Source organism: Maylandia zebra, linkage group LG9 (assembly GCF_041146795.1).
Source record: "Maylandia zebra isolate NMK-2024a linkage group LG9, Mzebra_GT3a, whole genome shotgun sequence".
Taxonomy (NCBI): domain Eukaryota; kingdom Metazoa; phylum Chordata; class Actinopteri; order Cichliformes; family Cichlidae; genus Maylandia; species Maylandia zebra.
Window position 1 is genome coordinate 12966788 of NC_135175.1, and position 14959 is coordinate 12981746.

At 42.3% G+C, this 14959-nt stretch overlaps 1 protein-coding gene across 2 annotated transcripts in view; it reads left to right on the forward strand.

Annotated features, from left to right (window-relative positions):
* Window positions 1–14959, forward strand: part of mmp16a (matrix metallopeptidase 16a (membrane-inserted)) — a 75065-nt gene that overhangs the window by 19012 nt on the left and 41094 nt on the right. The window contains exons 2-5 of one of the 2 annotated variants that reach the window (XM_004569499.4): window positions 2222–2370; window positions 3573–3587; window positions 3870–3992; window positions 9569–9873. In XM_004569499.4, coding sequence (XP_004569556.1) covers window positions 2222–2370; window positions 3573–3587; window positions 3870–3992; window positions 9569–9873 — 592 coding nt within the window. The remainder of the gene's footprint in view (window positions 1–2221; window positions 2371–3572; window positions 3588–3869; window positions 3993–9568; window positions 9874–14959) is intronic. The other variant, XM_004569500.4, reaches the window with a different exon arrangement.

A 14959-nucleotide genomic window follows, 5' to 3' on the forward strand; every position in this document is an offset into this window, starting at 1 on the left:
CCAGGTCACCTTTTTATGAAAGAACTTAATCCTGTGTTGCGAGAAACAATATGGTATATATAGTAAGGCTGGTAATTAAGTTGGCAGCAGTTAGCTTAGCTTAGCATAAAGACTAGCAGGTTTAGAAGTCTGGCTTTGCCTGAAAGGATCAAGCTGCCTTAAAACAAAGCAGGTTATATATAAAATGTTAAAGAGTGAGCTTTAGGCAGGCTGGTGGACATGTATTGTTAAATACAGCAGGGCTCCAACCAGCTCATTAGAAATGAAAAAACAATAAAGAAATCACTTAAAAATTGGCTGAAAGTTCAGTACAGATCTCCTGTCTCCACAAACGTATCAGAATCATAATCAGCATACTTTATTATTCTATAAGAAAATTATGTGGGTTAGAGTTGCTCATATATTAAAGAGATGTAGCTGCCCTGTTACACTGGCATGCACCACCCTTTAGCTTCGCCCTTGCTTTGGACTGGAGTGGGCATTAATTTTCCCAAAAGGTGGGACTGTTTGGAGGGCCACACTGATAAGCTAATATAAGTTAATTATTATTTATTGGTGCAGCCACTCACAGCAGTCCCAATTTCTCATGTGGCCCTTTGGGATAATTAATTGCCCACCCCTAGAGTCTGGACAAACATGGGCATTATCTGGATCTGAAGTCAAGCTAGGCTAATCACCCTTCAGTTGCACAATCACCTAATGGAGAAGCTTTATGTAGTTCTTTAAAAGAAATGTATTTCAGTGATCTTGCTCGTTCTTCCTGCTCATAAGATGCTTTGTTAATTACCAGTAGGAATCCCCATGTTTGCATGAACTATTTATGAGATCACTCACATTCTCAGCTAGGATCTGCTTTGTGCAGTTGCCACCACACTTACCCACAATGCTCAGGCACCTGGGCATCCTCCCGGTGTCATGATTTTTTTATTTAGTGTCCTCATTTGCACATTAGCTGAGTGACATGTTCAGTTCTTCTCACCTTCTGAACAGTCATACATATCAGCTTGTTTGCACCACTGCTACAAACAGCATATACAATAAGTTTCAAAAGAGCTCATTGTTACTGCTTGGATGTGGAGCGCAGTCACCGTAAACGAAGCTATAGACTCGCATTTCATGCTTTTTATTGCATTCTCCTCTCGCTCTCGCACTCTGGGCTTTCCTCCCTGTTTAGTAAATTTCATTCTCAGTGTGTATGCTATCCTGAGCAGCGGGCCTGAAGCAGCTTGAAAACACTGTGCACGAGAACGGCGCTCAGGTTTCACAGCACAGAGTTGCTGAAAGAGAAATAAGAAGGTCTGAGGCAAACACGCGGCAGTTCTGAGTTCACTGGATATTTGAGATTCCGGGCCAACGTTGTGTTGTTTCACTTTCCCCGCTCTTCAAGCAAAACAATTTAACCCTCGTTTTGCTGTTGGCTTTGTGTTCCGATATGCAGCAGTTAGCTAATCCCACATTTGGCATTTTTACGATGAGGACTGAGTGTATACAGAGAGGCTGAGACTATCCAAATCCCTAAAGCCTCTTCTGTGGGGACGCCCGGCCGATTCCCGCTTCTCCTGCTTGGTCCAAAGATCTGAGCAATGATTCCCTCTGGCTGGATTTTATAGGGACACTCAAAGCTTTATTACACCAAAGCCCTTTCCAGACAAGTAAAATGACATGATAACGGATGACATTCTGCACTATAGACTGGTATGGAGAGTTCTCTCTCTCTCTACTTATGCCCTTTTACAAATGTCTTTTCAGATGTGTCCTTAGACCGGTTACTAGCTGATCTTTGCTCTGTGTAGCTTAATGCGGAGTTTTATCTTGATGACATTTAAATGTTGTTCTAGGTCGTATGGAGTGTGCTTTCTGCTTAAAATGCTTCTCATGCACAGGAAAAAAAACAAACTACACCATAAATTTACTTGTAGGAACTCTGGACTCGCACTTCAGCACTAGCAGCTCTGCGCTGCTCAGCTGGACAGGGTGCGGGTGAAGTGTCTTGCCACAGCGGAGGCGGTTAATGAGCTTTATAGCTGTTGGAAGAGCCAAGCTGGATATTTCCCCACCTTTTCAAACTTTATACTCAAGCTAAGCTGCCTCCTGTCTTCAAATGTCTATTTATGATTTTGAGATCATGTTTAGCTCCTGTCCAAAAATCAGTCTTTGCAGATTATTCCTTGGAGTTTACAGTGATGTCTAACCTTTTTCCTCCTTGTTTCCTTGTTTATAGGCATGGCTCCAGAGGTATGGCTACCTCCCTCCTGCAGACCCCAGAATGTCAGTGCTGCGTTCTGCCCGAGTCATGCAGTCTGCTATCGCTGCCATGCAGCGCCGCTACGGCCTAAATGTCACAGGCACGCTGGACAGCAACACTATAGAGTGAGTCACACACACCTTTAAAAATACCCTTAAAGACACCACAGTATGAATTATGCACAAGGTTCACGATGGGTTTATTCCCAAAATAAGAAAACACGGGTAAGAATACAACAGGAAGCGGCTGAGTGTGAAATTACAGCTACAGAGAAACCGTGGTGTTTGCTTTGGTCATGTTTTGTATTCGCCTGAATACAAGTAATTACTTGGGATATGTTGAATTGCTCATGTGGCTTTTAAAAAGAGAGAGATGTGGATCTCAGATTGATTTTTATGATTTGATGAACAGTCTCAGACTAAAAATCTAAATTCGCTGAGGGCCTCGGGCATACTGTAGGTAGATGTTTTATTAATTTGAGGAGGGAAAACACACTGCGAACTGTGTTGCTTGTGTTTCTTTTTTGTAGGACTCACAGTTCAAGTGAACTAGACATTTTCAAAAATGGAGGTACAGGCTGTTTGTGTTTCTTTTCGCCCCGTCTTACATTTTTAAGGCGACCAGAGTCGTTTTGCCAGACGCAAAGTTGGCGTAACGTAGACTAAGTGGGGCTTATTAATGTGATCAAAGAGGCTTTTTGCAAGAGTACACCTCCGATGTCAGATCAAAGACTTCACAGTGTTTTAGTATTAATAGACAGTGGAAGAAACAGAAGAGCTGCGACTCTGGTTGGCTTTGTCCTCATTTGAACAGTCCAACCTCAGCCCAGCAGCTACAAGCAATCAAGCAGGTCATGTTGGTTTGGATTTTCTTTCTTTTTAATGGAAAGACTCATTGTTATATTATATTTTGTCTGCACACAGGAGTGTAGTGGAGTGAAAACCCACCTGGGGCTCTCATAAGTCTTTAAAGAGATGTTTTTAAATTATTCATCTGTATGAGAGCGGCAGTGGCACGAGGACACAGATCATCTGTGTTTTTAAAGCAGCCCTGGATTTACCCGGGTTTAACCTCGCCGCATTATACCTGCAAATCACTAAAACAGTGCTCGCTGACATTTGTGCGCACCAACAGCGAAATACCATCCATGCCACACGCAGCAAAAGAGCTCACATTGGTCACTGAACTGTGATGTGGCGATGTGGTGGCCAGCTATGTGAATGCAGACTAACAGCTATCCAACCGCTGGGCTGAAACAGAGTGAAATGTGATGAGCTAACAGTGCCTGTTTCTTTTTCCCCCCTTCTGCTTCTCTCGATTAATGTAGGGATAACACGATAAGGTGAGGCACCTTTTTTTTGTACATTTAAATACATGTAGTTTTACACTGTGTGGGTGTTACGATGAAGTACGTGTGTTCTGTTATCAACACGTTGTCATCTTTGCATTTCGTTTACATATAAATGTTCAAAAATTACATCATATTGAATTATTTTGCACATCTGTTCTGTGTGACACTGGCTCAGAGTTGGCTCCTGTGAGCCAGTGACATCACTGTGTCAGGGTGGGGGAGGTAATGTGCTGCTGCCGATATAACTTTTTTCCTCCCCGCCTCTCTCCACAGGTGGATGAAGAAGCCCCGATGCGGGGTTCCTGACCAAATAGGGGGTGTGTCCAGATTAAGTGTCAGGAAACGACGGTACGCCCTCACGGGACAGAAGTGGCAACACAAACATATCACATACAGGTGGGTGGATTCAGCTTTTCTTTTGTTTTCAAGGCATTTCAGTGCTACCTAGCACTACAGCATGTTCAGAAAACCCCAGAAACACACCCCAAACTGCGAGGAGACCCCAATCACCCGAGCAGCCGTGTGGGAGACATAGAGATAGGAAGAAAGAATACTTTTTTCTTCAGTAGCTCCTTTATTTCCGAGTCGTTTGAGCTTTTGACCTGTCCCTGCCTGTAAGCTTTATAGCAGGGCTGTCAAACATAAGGCCTGTGGGCCAGAATCATTCTAGCAAAGACTCCAATCCAGCCCATAAGATTTTCCCTCTGCTAAAGACTTCCCACATGCCCATTCATGGTACATCAATGTAATTAAGTGACAGATTATTAACTGACAGATGTTTTTTCACTAACTACCAAAGAAATTTCTGTGTTTTGGTTTTTTTAGTTTTGTTTTTCTTTTAGAAAAGCCTACAGAAAAAAAGGGGACATTTTCTTTGGATTAACCAAAATCTGTGTAATAATTACAGGACAGTCTGGGCAATGAGCTGCCAGATCCTTCTTACACATTCATTTCTTGCAGTTAAAGCCCAAAGAGTTACGCTGACAGATGTCTTACCCCTACTCTAGCAGCTTCTTTATCATGTGCAAAAACTGTTTCTTGTATTGAGACAGGCTGTATGTGGCCAACCAAGTAAAATCACTTTGACATCCCTGATTTCACTTCCTCATTTCCACTGAAAGAAGCACAATATTTGAACTTGCGTAATGGACGCGAACCTACAAAAGCAAAGGTCAAGTAAAGTTCCACGTCACTCAGAGCCTTAAACATCACATTAACAGCAGCACAGGCCGTGTCCATCAAACCTCTCACTGCCGGAGCCGTCTCGCTCCTGACAGAACACGTAGCACAAATGCAAAAAGAGTGTACGCGCACTGGTGACCTCACCGATTTCATAATTCACCAGCGCCTTTTCTGACATCCCGCTACATGAGTAATAATGTACAGGACAGCTTTCTGTGGTTATATAATTTTTCTCTGCTAAGATGTAGTGAGTAGCCCAGATTCTGTAATATTTCATGTGTGTTATACTGTTGCTTGCCTCAGCTTCGTGTTTTATGGACAATCCTCAAGTGCTGTTCTTGTTTTTTCAGTTATTATTCTAGATTTTTAAAAATGTTTTGCATAAGCGGTAATTCCTGCTAAATATAATGTATGGCTCAGTGGCCTCGAATAACCTGCAGAGTGGAGGAGGAGAAGGGTGGAAATGAGGAGAGAGGAAAGAGAAGAGAACAGGAGAAGCAGATTCAGAGAGAAAGACATGAGCTGAGAGGAGGAGGAGGAAACCCTGGTGGAAGGCAGAGGGTACTCTCTGACAGATTAGGGTTATGTAAATGAATGGGAGCATTTTGAGTGTGTGTATTTGTGTGTGCATATATATTTATATATATGTGTGTGTGTGTGTGTGTGTGTGTGTGTGTGTGTGTGTGTGTGTGTGTGTGTGTGTGTGTGTGTGTGTGTGTGTGTGTGATGTGTACATAGATGTGGCCTCTAGTCAGTTGTCAGATGTGCCTTCAGCTGCTCCTTTTATGTCAGATTGCAATGGAGGTAGTTGGAGAATGCAATCGTCTAACGACTCTTTTAATCTGCTTAAATGTTCTTTATGTAGTGTTAGAACGGGTCACCTCATTTAAATCTGATTCAAGTATCAAAATCTTGTCAGTAATTTAAGAAATGCTGCTATGCATTCGTGTCAGAATAAGAAGCAACATCTTTCCTTCTCAGTTTGAAGAAAAAACGTTTTCAAGTATAACTGAGGTTCACCGATGGACGGTGGTAAACATAAAATTGTGCTAACTGCAAGGGAACTTGTAAGGTTAGGTGCTGAAAGCTATGAGTCACAGTGACGGTAACGGTTATCCAAAGCACCTTATGCCCATAAATTATTAGGATGCTGACTTTTAGGAATATTGTACCTCAGTCATAAAACATGTTCTCAGAGTTCTCAAGAGTCGCAGATCTTTAAAATTCAAATCAAAGTTGAAGTAAACACAAAAATTAGCCAGTAGACTTAAACTGTTTTTATGTTTCGTATGACGATGGTAAAGAAAGTAAAAGCATACATGAAAATGTGATTAGCATTAGCTAGCTAGAACACTTCTGAGTGTTTGATACAGAGGTTTTGTCTATATATATAAAATGCTGGAATAAACATTTCCCCACTTATAAAACATAATATAACATAATATGTTATAACCTCGAATCTTTTTGCGAATCTTTACCATTCTTCTCTGCACGCCTTCCAGAGCTTTGTCAAGTTGGGCCAGTATTCGCACAGTATTTATACTTCCTGAAATATTTGATAGGTTCAAGCCAGAGCTGTGACTTGGCCACTTTATGTTTATGTTAACCGTTGGCCCAAAGATATTATGCAGTGCCATCTGACTGTGGTAATGCCTGGAAGTGTAAAAGCTGAATATGAAATTGGGTCATCTAACAGCTGTCAAAGGCTGCACATGTGCCGTCATTGTTAATTACCCAATGATTTGTTGAGTAAAAAGAAATGTAAAATTAGACTGACTAACAAGGAAGTTAGTAAGAACATCCCTAGTCACTAAGCCCCTTAGTCAATGTCTTGACTGTGTGTTGAGGGTCATTGCCTTGATGGAAGAACTTTCTGCTCAGTCTAAGATCATGAGTGCTCAGGTGACATAATGAATTTTAAAAACACACACCCAACAACATGATGCTGCCACCGCCGTGCTGCACTGCACGGATGGTACTGTGCAGAGGATGAGCGCTGGCTTAATTCATCATATATAATATCAAACTTAAAACTGCATCTAAACCATTCAATCCCAGATCAGGTGCTCTTGTTGCACACAGTCACTGGACTCCCAGGTGTCTTTTGCGAAAGGAACAGGCGCTACCTCAAAACAAACACTATCTCTATAGACACTACAGTTAAACTGTAGCAATCTAACTAAAAAGTGGATATCTTGTTCTTGTTTCTCCCCGAAGAACCTCTGCCTTTCTGTTACAGGCTTCAAGCATTTCAAATAGTCCTGAAAAAAATAACACTGACATTTGGAAAGTATAACAAATGCATGCAAGCCCCAGGTGTGTGCTGGTCTCGGTGTAGCCACATACAGTACTTTCTGTGGGGAGGCACTAATTAGCTTTGGCATCCCTACTGTTTTCCCTGCATGCAGGTACTATTACAGCACATGAGTTGCATTCGGAGTCATTATCACCTCGCAGTATGGAGTTTAATATGTGGTGTGGCCTCAGAGCAGGCAGGGATTATTTCCATTTGTTATTGTGCAGCTTCGCCCTGCATGTGTTACCCTCTTTATCTGGCTTGTCCTTAAAATAGGACACACATACAGAGGGTTGTGTCACAGGCTCGTATGAAAACCATCTTTTTTTTATTCCTTGAGTGGCCTCAGTTGTTGATAAGGCCTTTCAGAGAGAACAGGACAAGGGCATGTATTCACACAGAACCCTGGTGGTGCTACAGTGTTTATGTGTTACTTTTAATAACAGGGAAGACGTTTGTACCTTTGTGACTCTCTCTGGGTCAGCTGATATAGATTCAAAAGACGGACTGTTTCCCTGTCTTTATCACGTTTGTACTTCAGTCTGCTTTACATAAGCCCTTTAAAAGACAAAGTGGCTATTCATGATGCCACTTTAAGTGGTCTCAATTAGGTAGGAATAGTTAGCTAATGCCACTTCTAGATGATGTTCAAGATTATCTCTGGAATTTAAGGCTTTGTCAGCTCCCAGGTTAAGATAACAGCATTTAGTACCTGCACTTTAAACTGTAGAACAGTTCAAAATTTACACAGTTTTAAGCTCAACTTAATATCAGCTTCAAAGACATTATTGTATATCTTTGAAGCTCATATCATTAAGAAATGGGGGGGGAAAGAAATCCAGCAGAGGCCTGAGAGATGCATCAGTGAAGCCTCATCAGGAATGGTCTCAGTGGAACGTGGCTGTCAAGAAGCCATTCTTAAAGAAGATTACACAAGAACTGCACTGAAAATCAGTCGGGTTGTGATGCTGCCTCGCTTTTCGCTTTTTAGCCAAGATATTGAGCGTAGGGGGAGAAAAGTGTATCGCGTTCCACAGTCAACTTTTTGACCAGTGTGACTGCATCGTCTGGACGCTTGTAGAGTTTTGTGGCTGTACTCGACAGTGTGAGACGCGACAGTTGATGTGAAAATAACAAACAGAATGGCGGTATTATCAGTTAAAGATATATTAGAGACTTGTATTTTGAAGAGCTACTGGGAAGCTGAAAGGAGGTTGAATGTTCTTTTTTTTCCTTTTTTAGGTGGACAAAAACACTGCTCTGGCTGCTGATTCTTCTCAGTCTTGGTTCAGTGCATGCACCAGCTGCTGTTTGCCTGACAGTGGAGGTCTAAATGTAGGCTAACAGGAAGGGTGCTAGGATATCAAAAATAAGACATAGCTCTAAAAAAAAGAATTAAAAGCATCCCTGCTTCTTCGTCTTTTATCATGACGTATGTTCTGTTACTTTCTTACTTTCGCTCTGTGTGTGTGTGTGTGTGTGTGTGTGTGTGTGTGTGTGTGTGTGTGTGTGTGTGTGTGTGTGTGTGTGTGTGTGTGTGTGTGTGTGTGTCTGCGAGGCGATAACAGGGAAGTTTCGAATAAACCTGAAGCAGTTGAACAAGAAAACAAAGAAACTGACGCGGAGCTGTTTTGACTCCCACTTTTTTTACGCACTTAAATTAAACATCATCGTTCCTCCCAAATCAGACGCAGCAGCAGAAGAACACACAGAGCGGCTTGTGTTTACAAGTGTCTTAAGTTGACTGATGTAAGCTACACCTATCTGTCTATCCCTGGAGACGAACCAGATTTTAATAGAGCGTGACACTGAGATATTGTCAGACTAGAATAAAGCGGAGAGAGGTTTTTCCTGATTGCCCGAACCAGACTGTGGCTCTCAGCAGGCAGTGGACTGTTGATAATCCTTAATTAGAAAATAAATTCCAGAGGCAGGAAATTGTCCCATCCTCTCCACACCTGCACCGACTCAAAGCCGGCGGGGGAGGACTCAGCTGTTTTCTCTCACAAATCGCTCCATTTAGCTCTCTGTTGGCGAGCAGGACGAGCGTGAAATGGCAGCGTGCAGGGAAAAGCGGTGATAGTTGGGTTTTTTCCTCTTCTTGTTTGGCGTAGTGAGATCACATAGATTGACATGCAGCGATGTTCGCCTCTTTCAGCCGTTGTGCTTGAACTCACTGTCAGTTTCTGCCTTGCCATGTCTCAGATTCACAGGACTTTATTTTCGTCCCTGATTTGATTCTGTTCTTTAATTTTGTCTTTTTTCTTTTTCCTCTGAGTGGTCATCCAGCACAATAAGCCACTCTTCAGTGTGTTTATTTTACCCAGTGCTGTGAGCTCCTTATTAGACCAATTTACAGTGGATTTGCTCATCTTGACAGCTGAAAGAGAAATCCAGATTTGAGGCTTGATGATAAAAAGAAAATGATCTGGCCTGCGTGCATTTCTCCAGTCTAACTTCTTTACCCCCTGTCTTTTATCTCACATCTCTGCAGCATAAAGAACGTGACACCCAAAGTGGGTGCTGAGGAGACCCACGACGCCATTCGGCGAGCCTTCGACGTGTGGCAAAGCGTGACGCCACTGCGCTTTGAGGCTGTGCCCTACAGTGAGCTGGAGAGGAGCAAGAAAGACGTGGACATCACCATCATCTTTGCTTCAGGTTTCCACGGAGACAGCTCACCCTTCGATGGCGAGGGGGGCTTCCTGGCCCATGCCTACTTTCCAGGGCCGGGAATAGGAGGCGACACACACTTTGACTCAGACGAGCCTTGGACGCTGGGCAACCCCAACCACGATGGTAAGGATGGTAAATACACTGTTGACCTTCATGGTTTCATCAGCTTGTCGCAAAAATACAACAAAACCAGACGTCAGTCATAAAACAGTGGCTTTTATTGAGTATTTACAACAAAATAGTCCCAGCAGCTCGACCAGAAGCCAAACTGCTGACCTTACGCATAATAAGCTCCTGCTGCTAATTCGTTTTCTGCAGAGACATGGCAGCCAATAAGGTTTAAAACGAGTTTAATTCACACACAGAATGTCCATAAAACACAAACTCGTCACACTGTTAATTAGTCCTTGGCTGTGCGTTCATTTTTAGTTAACGTTAAACAATGTGTAATGCTCAGAAGTTGCTATCGATTTCAGGTAACCTGCAATGACGTTAAACACACATCCTTACTGTGGAGTATTCTGCCCTTTTTTTTTCACTCGCCTGTTTTATTTCACCAAAAGTGGACAGAAATGATCGACACAGGATATCGTGATCCCTGAGGTGCGACACAGGATTTCCCGCGGCCTCGCATCCAAAACAGTAAAACAGGAAATTGTTTTCCAACCTGTCAATGTGGCTTTACAGATATAGTTACAGGTTTAATACTTTTATCACATTTACTACATATTTACTGTGGTAATTGTAAAGGTAAAAGTGTATTTTATGTTCAGTACGTCTGCACGGAGCCATGCATCGTGATGCTGTTGGTTTTGCGGGGTCAGGTCACTACTCATTCCTTGCTCTGCTGTGATTTACAACTGTGATTTGCTGAGGCTTGTTGCTTCATCTCGCTTTCTCAAAGCAAATACCACCCTCATTGAACAACAGTAATCATATCCCCTCTCACTCTGCGCCGATCTCAAGCCCGTGCCCTTGCTGAGTACCTGCCCTTGGAGCCTTGCAGCCCGCCTTTAGCGGGGTCTGCATGCCATGTGTTCTGCATGGTGCAGTCTGAGCAGGCGCGTTGCCGTCCAAGTCGTTGTGCTGATATGCAACAGGTCTCCACTTGTGTTTTTTGTGTATTAGTGGCAGACAGTCCTAGGTGAAACTCTGAACTCTGTGCACCCTTAAGCGAGAGTCAATGAAGAGCGAGAGAGGGTGGAAAGAAAGGTCTGCAAAGATGATCCAATCACAATAAGATTTGTCCGAGTTTGCAAAAGATGGACGTACCTCTGCTTGAATCCCTCATTAAATTCTAGGAGCTGATCCGCCCTGCTGTCAGCGAGTCATGAGCCAAAAAACAATAGCAGTGGTAACCGATGCAGCGCCAAGGATGAGGGACACAGGGACACTTAAGAATGAGGGACACAGATGAAAAAAAAATATAGATACATAAAAACAGATGAGATTCCTAGCGGGAAGGCAGCGGAGATAACAGCAAGCAAAAGAGAGGATAACAGAGAGAAACACAGTGTCATTAGACAAATATTGGAAGTTCAAGCGCTCATAAGAGAGACAGAAGGAGAGGGAAAGACTGAATGAGCAGCGTAGTGAGGAGTAAAGAAAACATTTGAAGAGGAAAGGCAAGAGAGGGAGACGAGTGGGAGCTGGTGAACACTACTTTGGAAATCAGAGTAAGTAACTTGCTGTTGAAGACAGAATTTTAAGTTGGAGCGGAGGGGCATTGGCAGGTTCAGACAGAACAGAGTGAACAGCTTTTCTTTAAGCTTTGATCGATCAGTGTGACTCTCTATTTAGGATAACGATAACCTCTAGTAACCGTCGACAATGCTGGTTGTTCATTCTGCTCCACTCTTTGACATGATACATATGTATTAACACGCACATGAGCACACGCGAAGGTAAAGACCCGCACGTTACCCACGCACTCACGCGCACGCTGACAAGCAGCTGTCACTGAAGGCCACGATTCTAGCAGACACGTTCTGTTCCTCCCCTCAGTGCAGTATTAATACAGCCCTGCTGTGGCCCACACTTCTGTGAAAACATCCCATAATGCAGGCACTTCTATTACACTCTCTCCAGCTTTTTTTTTTCTTTTTCAAATGGGAGTGTTTACTGGCTGAGTCCTGACTGCTCGCCGTGGCGGGGGCTGCCCTTATTCCTGTATGACGGCTGGCGTTACATTTAGATGAGTTTTGAAGAAGCACACAGCTCAAAGCTTTTTTCTTTCTTATCCTGAAATGTAACAATCCCTATGCCAAAAACTATTGCAAATATCAGGCTCTGTATCGCTCTGCCAGATTGTTTTTCTCGTCTTGGCACGGTCGCGAGGCTTTGAGCCATAGTGTAGCTTTTGGCAGACGAACACTTAAAAACTGTAAGATAATAGTACCGCAAGCAATAACGCTACAACTTCAGTACTAATAATTAAACATAGTCCTGTTTCATTGCACCGCGTACTGTTGCAGCCAGTGTAGCTGTGATCAGATTAATGTATCATGACACAATCTCTGCAGTATTGCTTCAGTTAGTGGTGTTTTTATTTCATCTCGTAAACACATAAAGTCTGAACTCTTTTGTTCTGGCCATTTATTTGCTCAGCTTCCCAGAGATGAAAACAAACAAAAAGAAAAAGTAAAAGAGAGCATGTACTGTATTTTAAGGCATTTACAGTTACTCCCGTGTTTTTGCATCCTTATACAGTAGATGGATGGTAATGGATTATAAAGTGTCGCGTAAGTGCAAGGTCCTTGCTGTCAAATAAAGGCAAAGAAATGATAAAATGTGTTTGTGCTAACAGCTCAATGAGACTGAAAGCTCCTCAGATGCCAGAAAAACTGCACAGAGGTTCTAATGATGGAGACTAGAGAGACGAGGCTCTGTGGAGAGTTGTCATAATCTTGCTTTTACATGGATTTTATTGGCCAGTGCAGTACATTTCTGAGCTTTCTGCACTGGCACTGCTGCTGTGTCGATATTCCTCCTCAAACAATAGGCAGACAGGTGGTCTTACGCTGAAGTGATGCTTCCTAGATTATGACTAATGTGTAAAATGGAAACGATGCAATGCATTTACAAAGAAATATCTCCAGAAGCATTTTTTTTTCATGTCATGTCATCGTAAGTCAGCCAACAGGCTGACTTACGATTTAAGAGCCAAAGATGCAAAACTCAGCTCGCTTTTGTTTATCTGGAATCGGCGGCAGTAAAATCACGCACGCAGATGTTCATTTTAATCTAGATGTTGTGGCGGCGGGGATGGATAATTCCATATATTTCCAGTGCATGCTATTTCAAGGATTTGTAATCCATCTCTGATTCATCCCACACTTTGTAAGAACAGCTGGGAATGATGTAATGTTTGCTCAGACCAGCACATGATTTTTAGCTTTTCAGTTCCTTTTTTCATCCTATTTTCTTTCTTTCAGTCTCCTCTCCCTCCTTCTTTGTTGTGTTTCAAAGTTACAATCCCACACAGGCACACAGCAGAGATGAGCTGCTGTCTGGTAAGCTGTCATACCTAATCCTCCCCCTGCACTGTTGTCGAGAGAAAAGAAAAATATCAGTCATCAGGGTGACTGTTGCCAGCGTCACACCGTCAGTGTTATTGTTGTTGTTTTGGACAATGGTGTCACAGATGCACACTGAAGGATTAATCCCTGTTTGCGCTGAGACAAACACTTGCATACATGTGTGTTTAAGTACTCACATGTACAGTTCCACTCACACTCCAGCACAGGTGTTGATGGAAAAGTTTCATTCAGTGTGATTTTTAGCACATGTTGGAGAGTGATTTATTCAAGACTAGACACTGATTGGTTGCTGTCTGACAACCACTGGTTGCTAGGAAAAATTGGTATTCCCTACCCAGTAGGCGCGTGTTTGCTGGAGGTCACTTTCTGTTGCTACTGAGGTATGTGGTGCAACACCGAAAACCTCCTTGTGATTGCTTTGGTCTCAAGCACACTTGCCAACTTTTTGCTAAGTGGTAGAGAAACTGCAAAAAATGTGATGCAAACTGGAAACAGAGACCATTTGCTTTCAATGTAAAAGCTGTGCCTTTGAGGGATGTTGGTTAAATCATTAAGACACAACTTTAAAGGCGAACAACTGCATCCCTACCGCTCCGTGGTTATAGCAAGGGTTAGAGTTATCAGTCATAGCATATACATTTTATGTGCCGACTTGTCACTAAGTCTTTGTAAAGTATTTTGTGTTTGGACATTGGTTGTTGTTTTTGTGATCAAGAAATGTGTTCAAGTTTAGCTAGCGTTAGGCTACCATGACCAAGAGTTCTTACAATAATCTGATGATCAAATTTGTGTTATAAGTACTACACCATAAATGCTTTGGTCTATATATTAGTATATGGTCTATATGGTAGAGTGCCATAACAACAGTTCAGTGTAATCTTTGAGGGAGTCTTGATATACAGTAGCTAACATGCAGCTGTTATGTGTGTTTGATTTTGGTACATTTATCACAAAGGAGAGAAGGTGGCGACTCTAAATTAAAACACACTAGAAAAGCTACAACCACGGCAGCGTGACAAAAGAAAAAAAGAAAACCGTGTTGTACCTGAAGATGTTTCTGCCAAAATTTAAATCTGTTTTTCAAGCTAAGAATTCTAAACATCTGCTGCCTCAAGCTTCCCTAATATCAGTTTTTGCGCTAAAAAGTAATTCATTAAGAAAGTGATTTATACATTAATGGATCCTGAATGTGAAAGTAAACAAACCAAGGCTGTGCCAGACCATCTGTGGAGACTCCACTTTCACCCACTTATTAGCTGTTTGCTCGCTAATAACATCATGTGGGGGTTTTTGAGAGTCGTGTAAGTGGCCACTTAAACATTTGCAGGTCTAGTTTTTACTTGGATGTAACCAAAATCAAAAATGAGAGATTTTCAGTTCTCATTTTCAAGTCTAATGCATCTCTGAAAGAGTTGTTTATCACATTTTAGAGGAGCCAAATGCTGCGTTCTGTAACCAACAGTGCAACGCTGTATTAAAAACTAAACGGTACTTTGAGAAATAAGCAGAGGTCTCCAAGCTTCCTTTTAGTGTGGAAATGGACATAATATTAATTACAGTCATAACGCGAGCTTGTGGTTGCTTTTTGGAAGAAGGCATGTTCAGATACAGTTTAGGATGATGAAAAAGTGAAAAGGCATTTTGAATATTAAGATCTAAGGGTTTTGAGT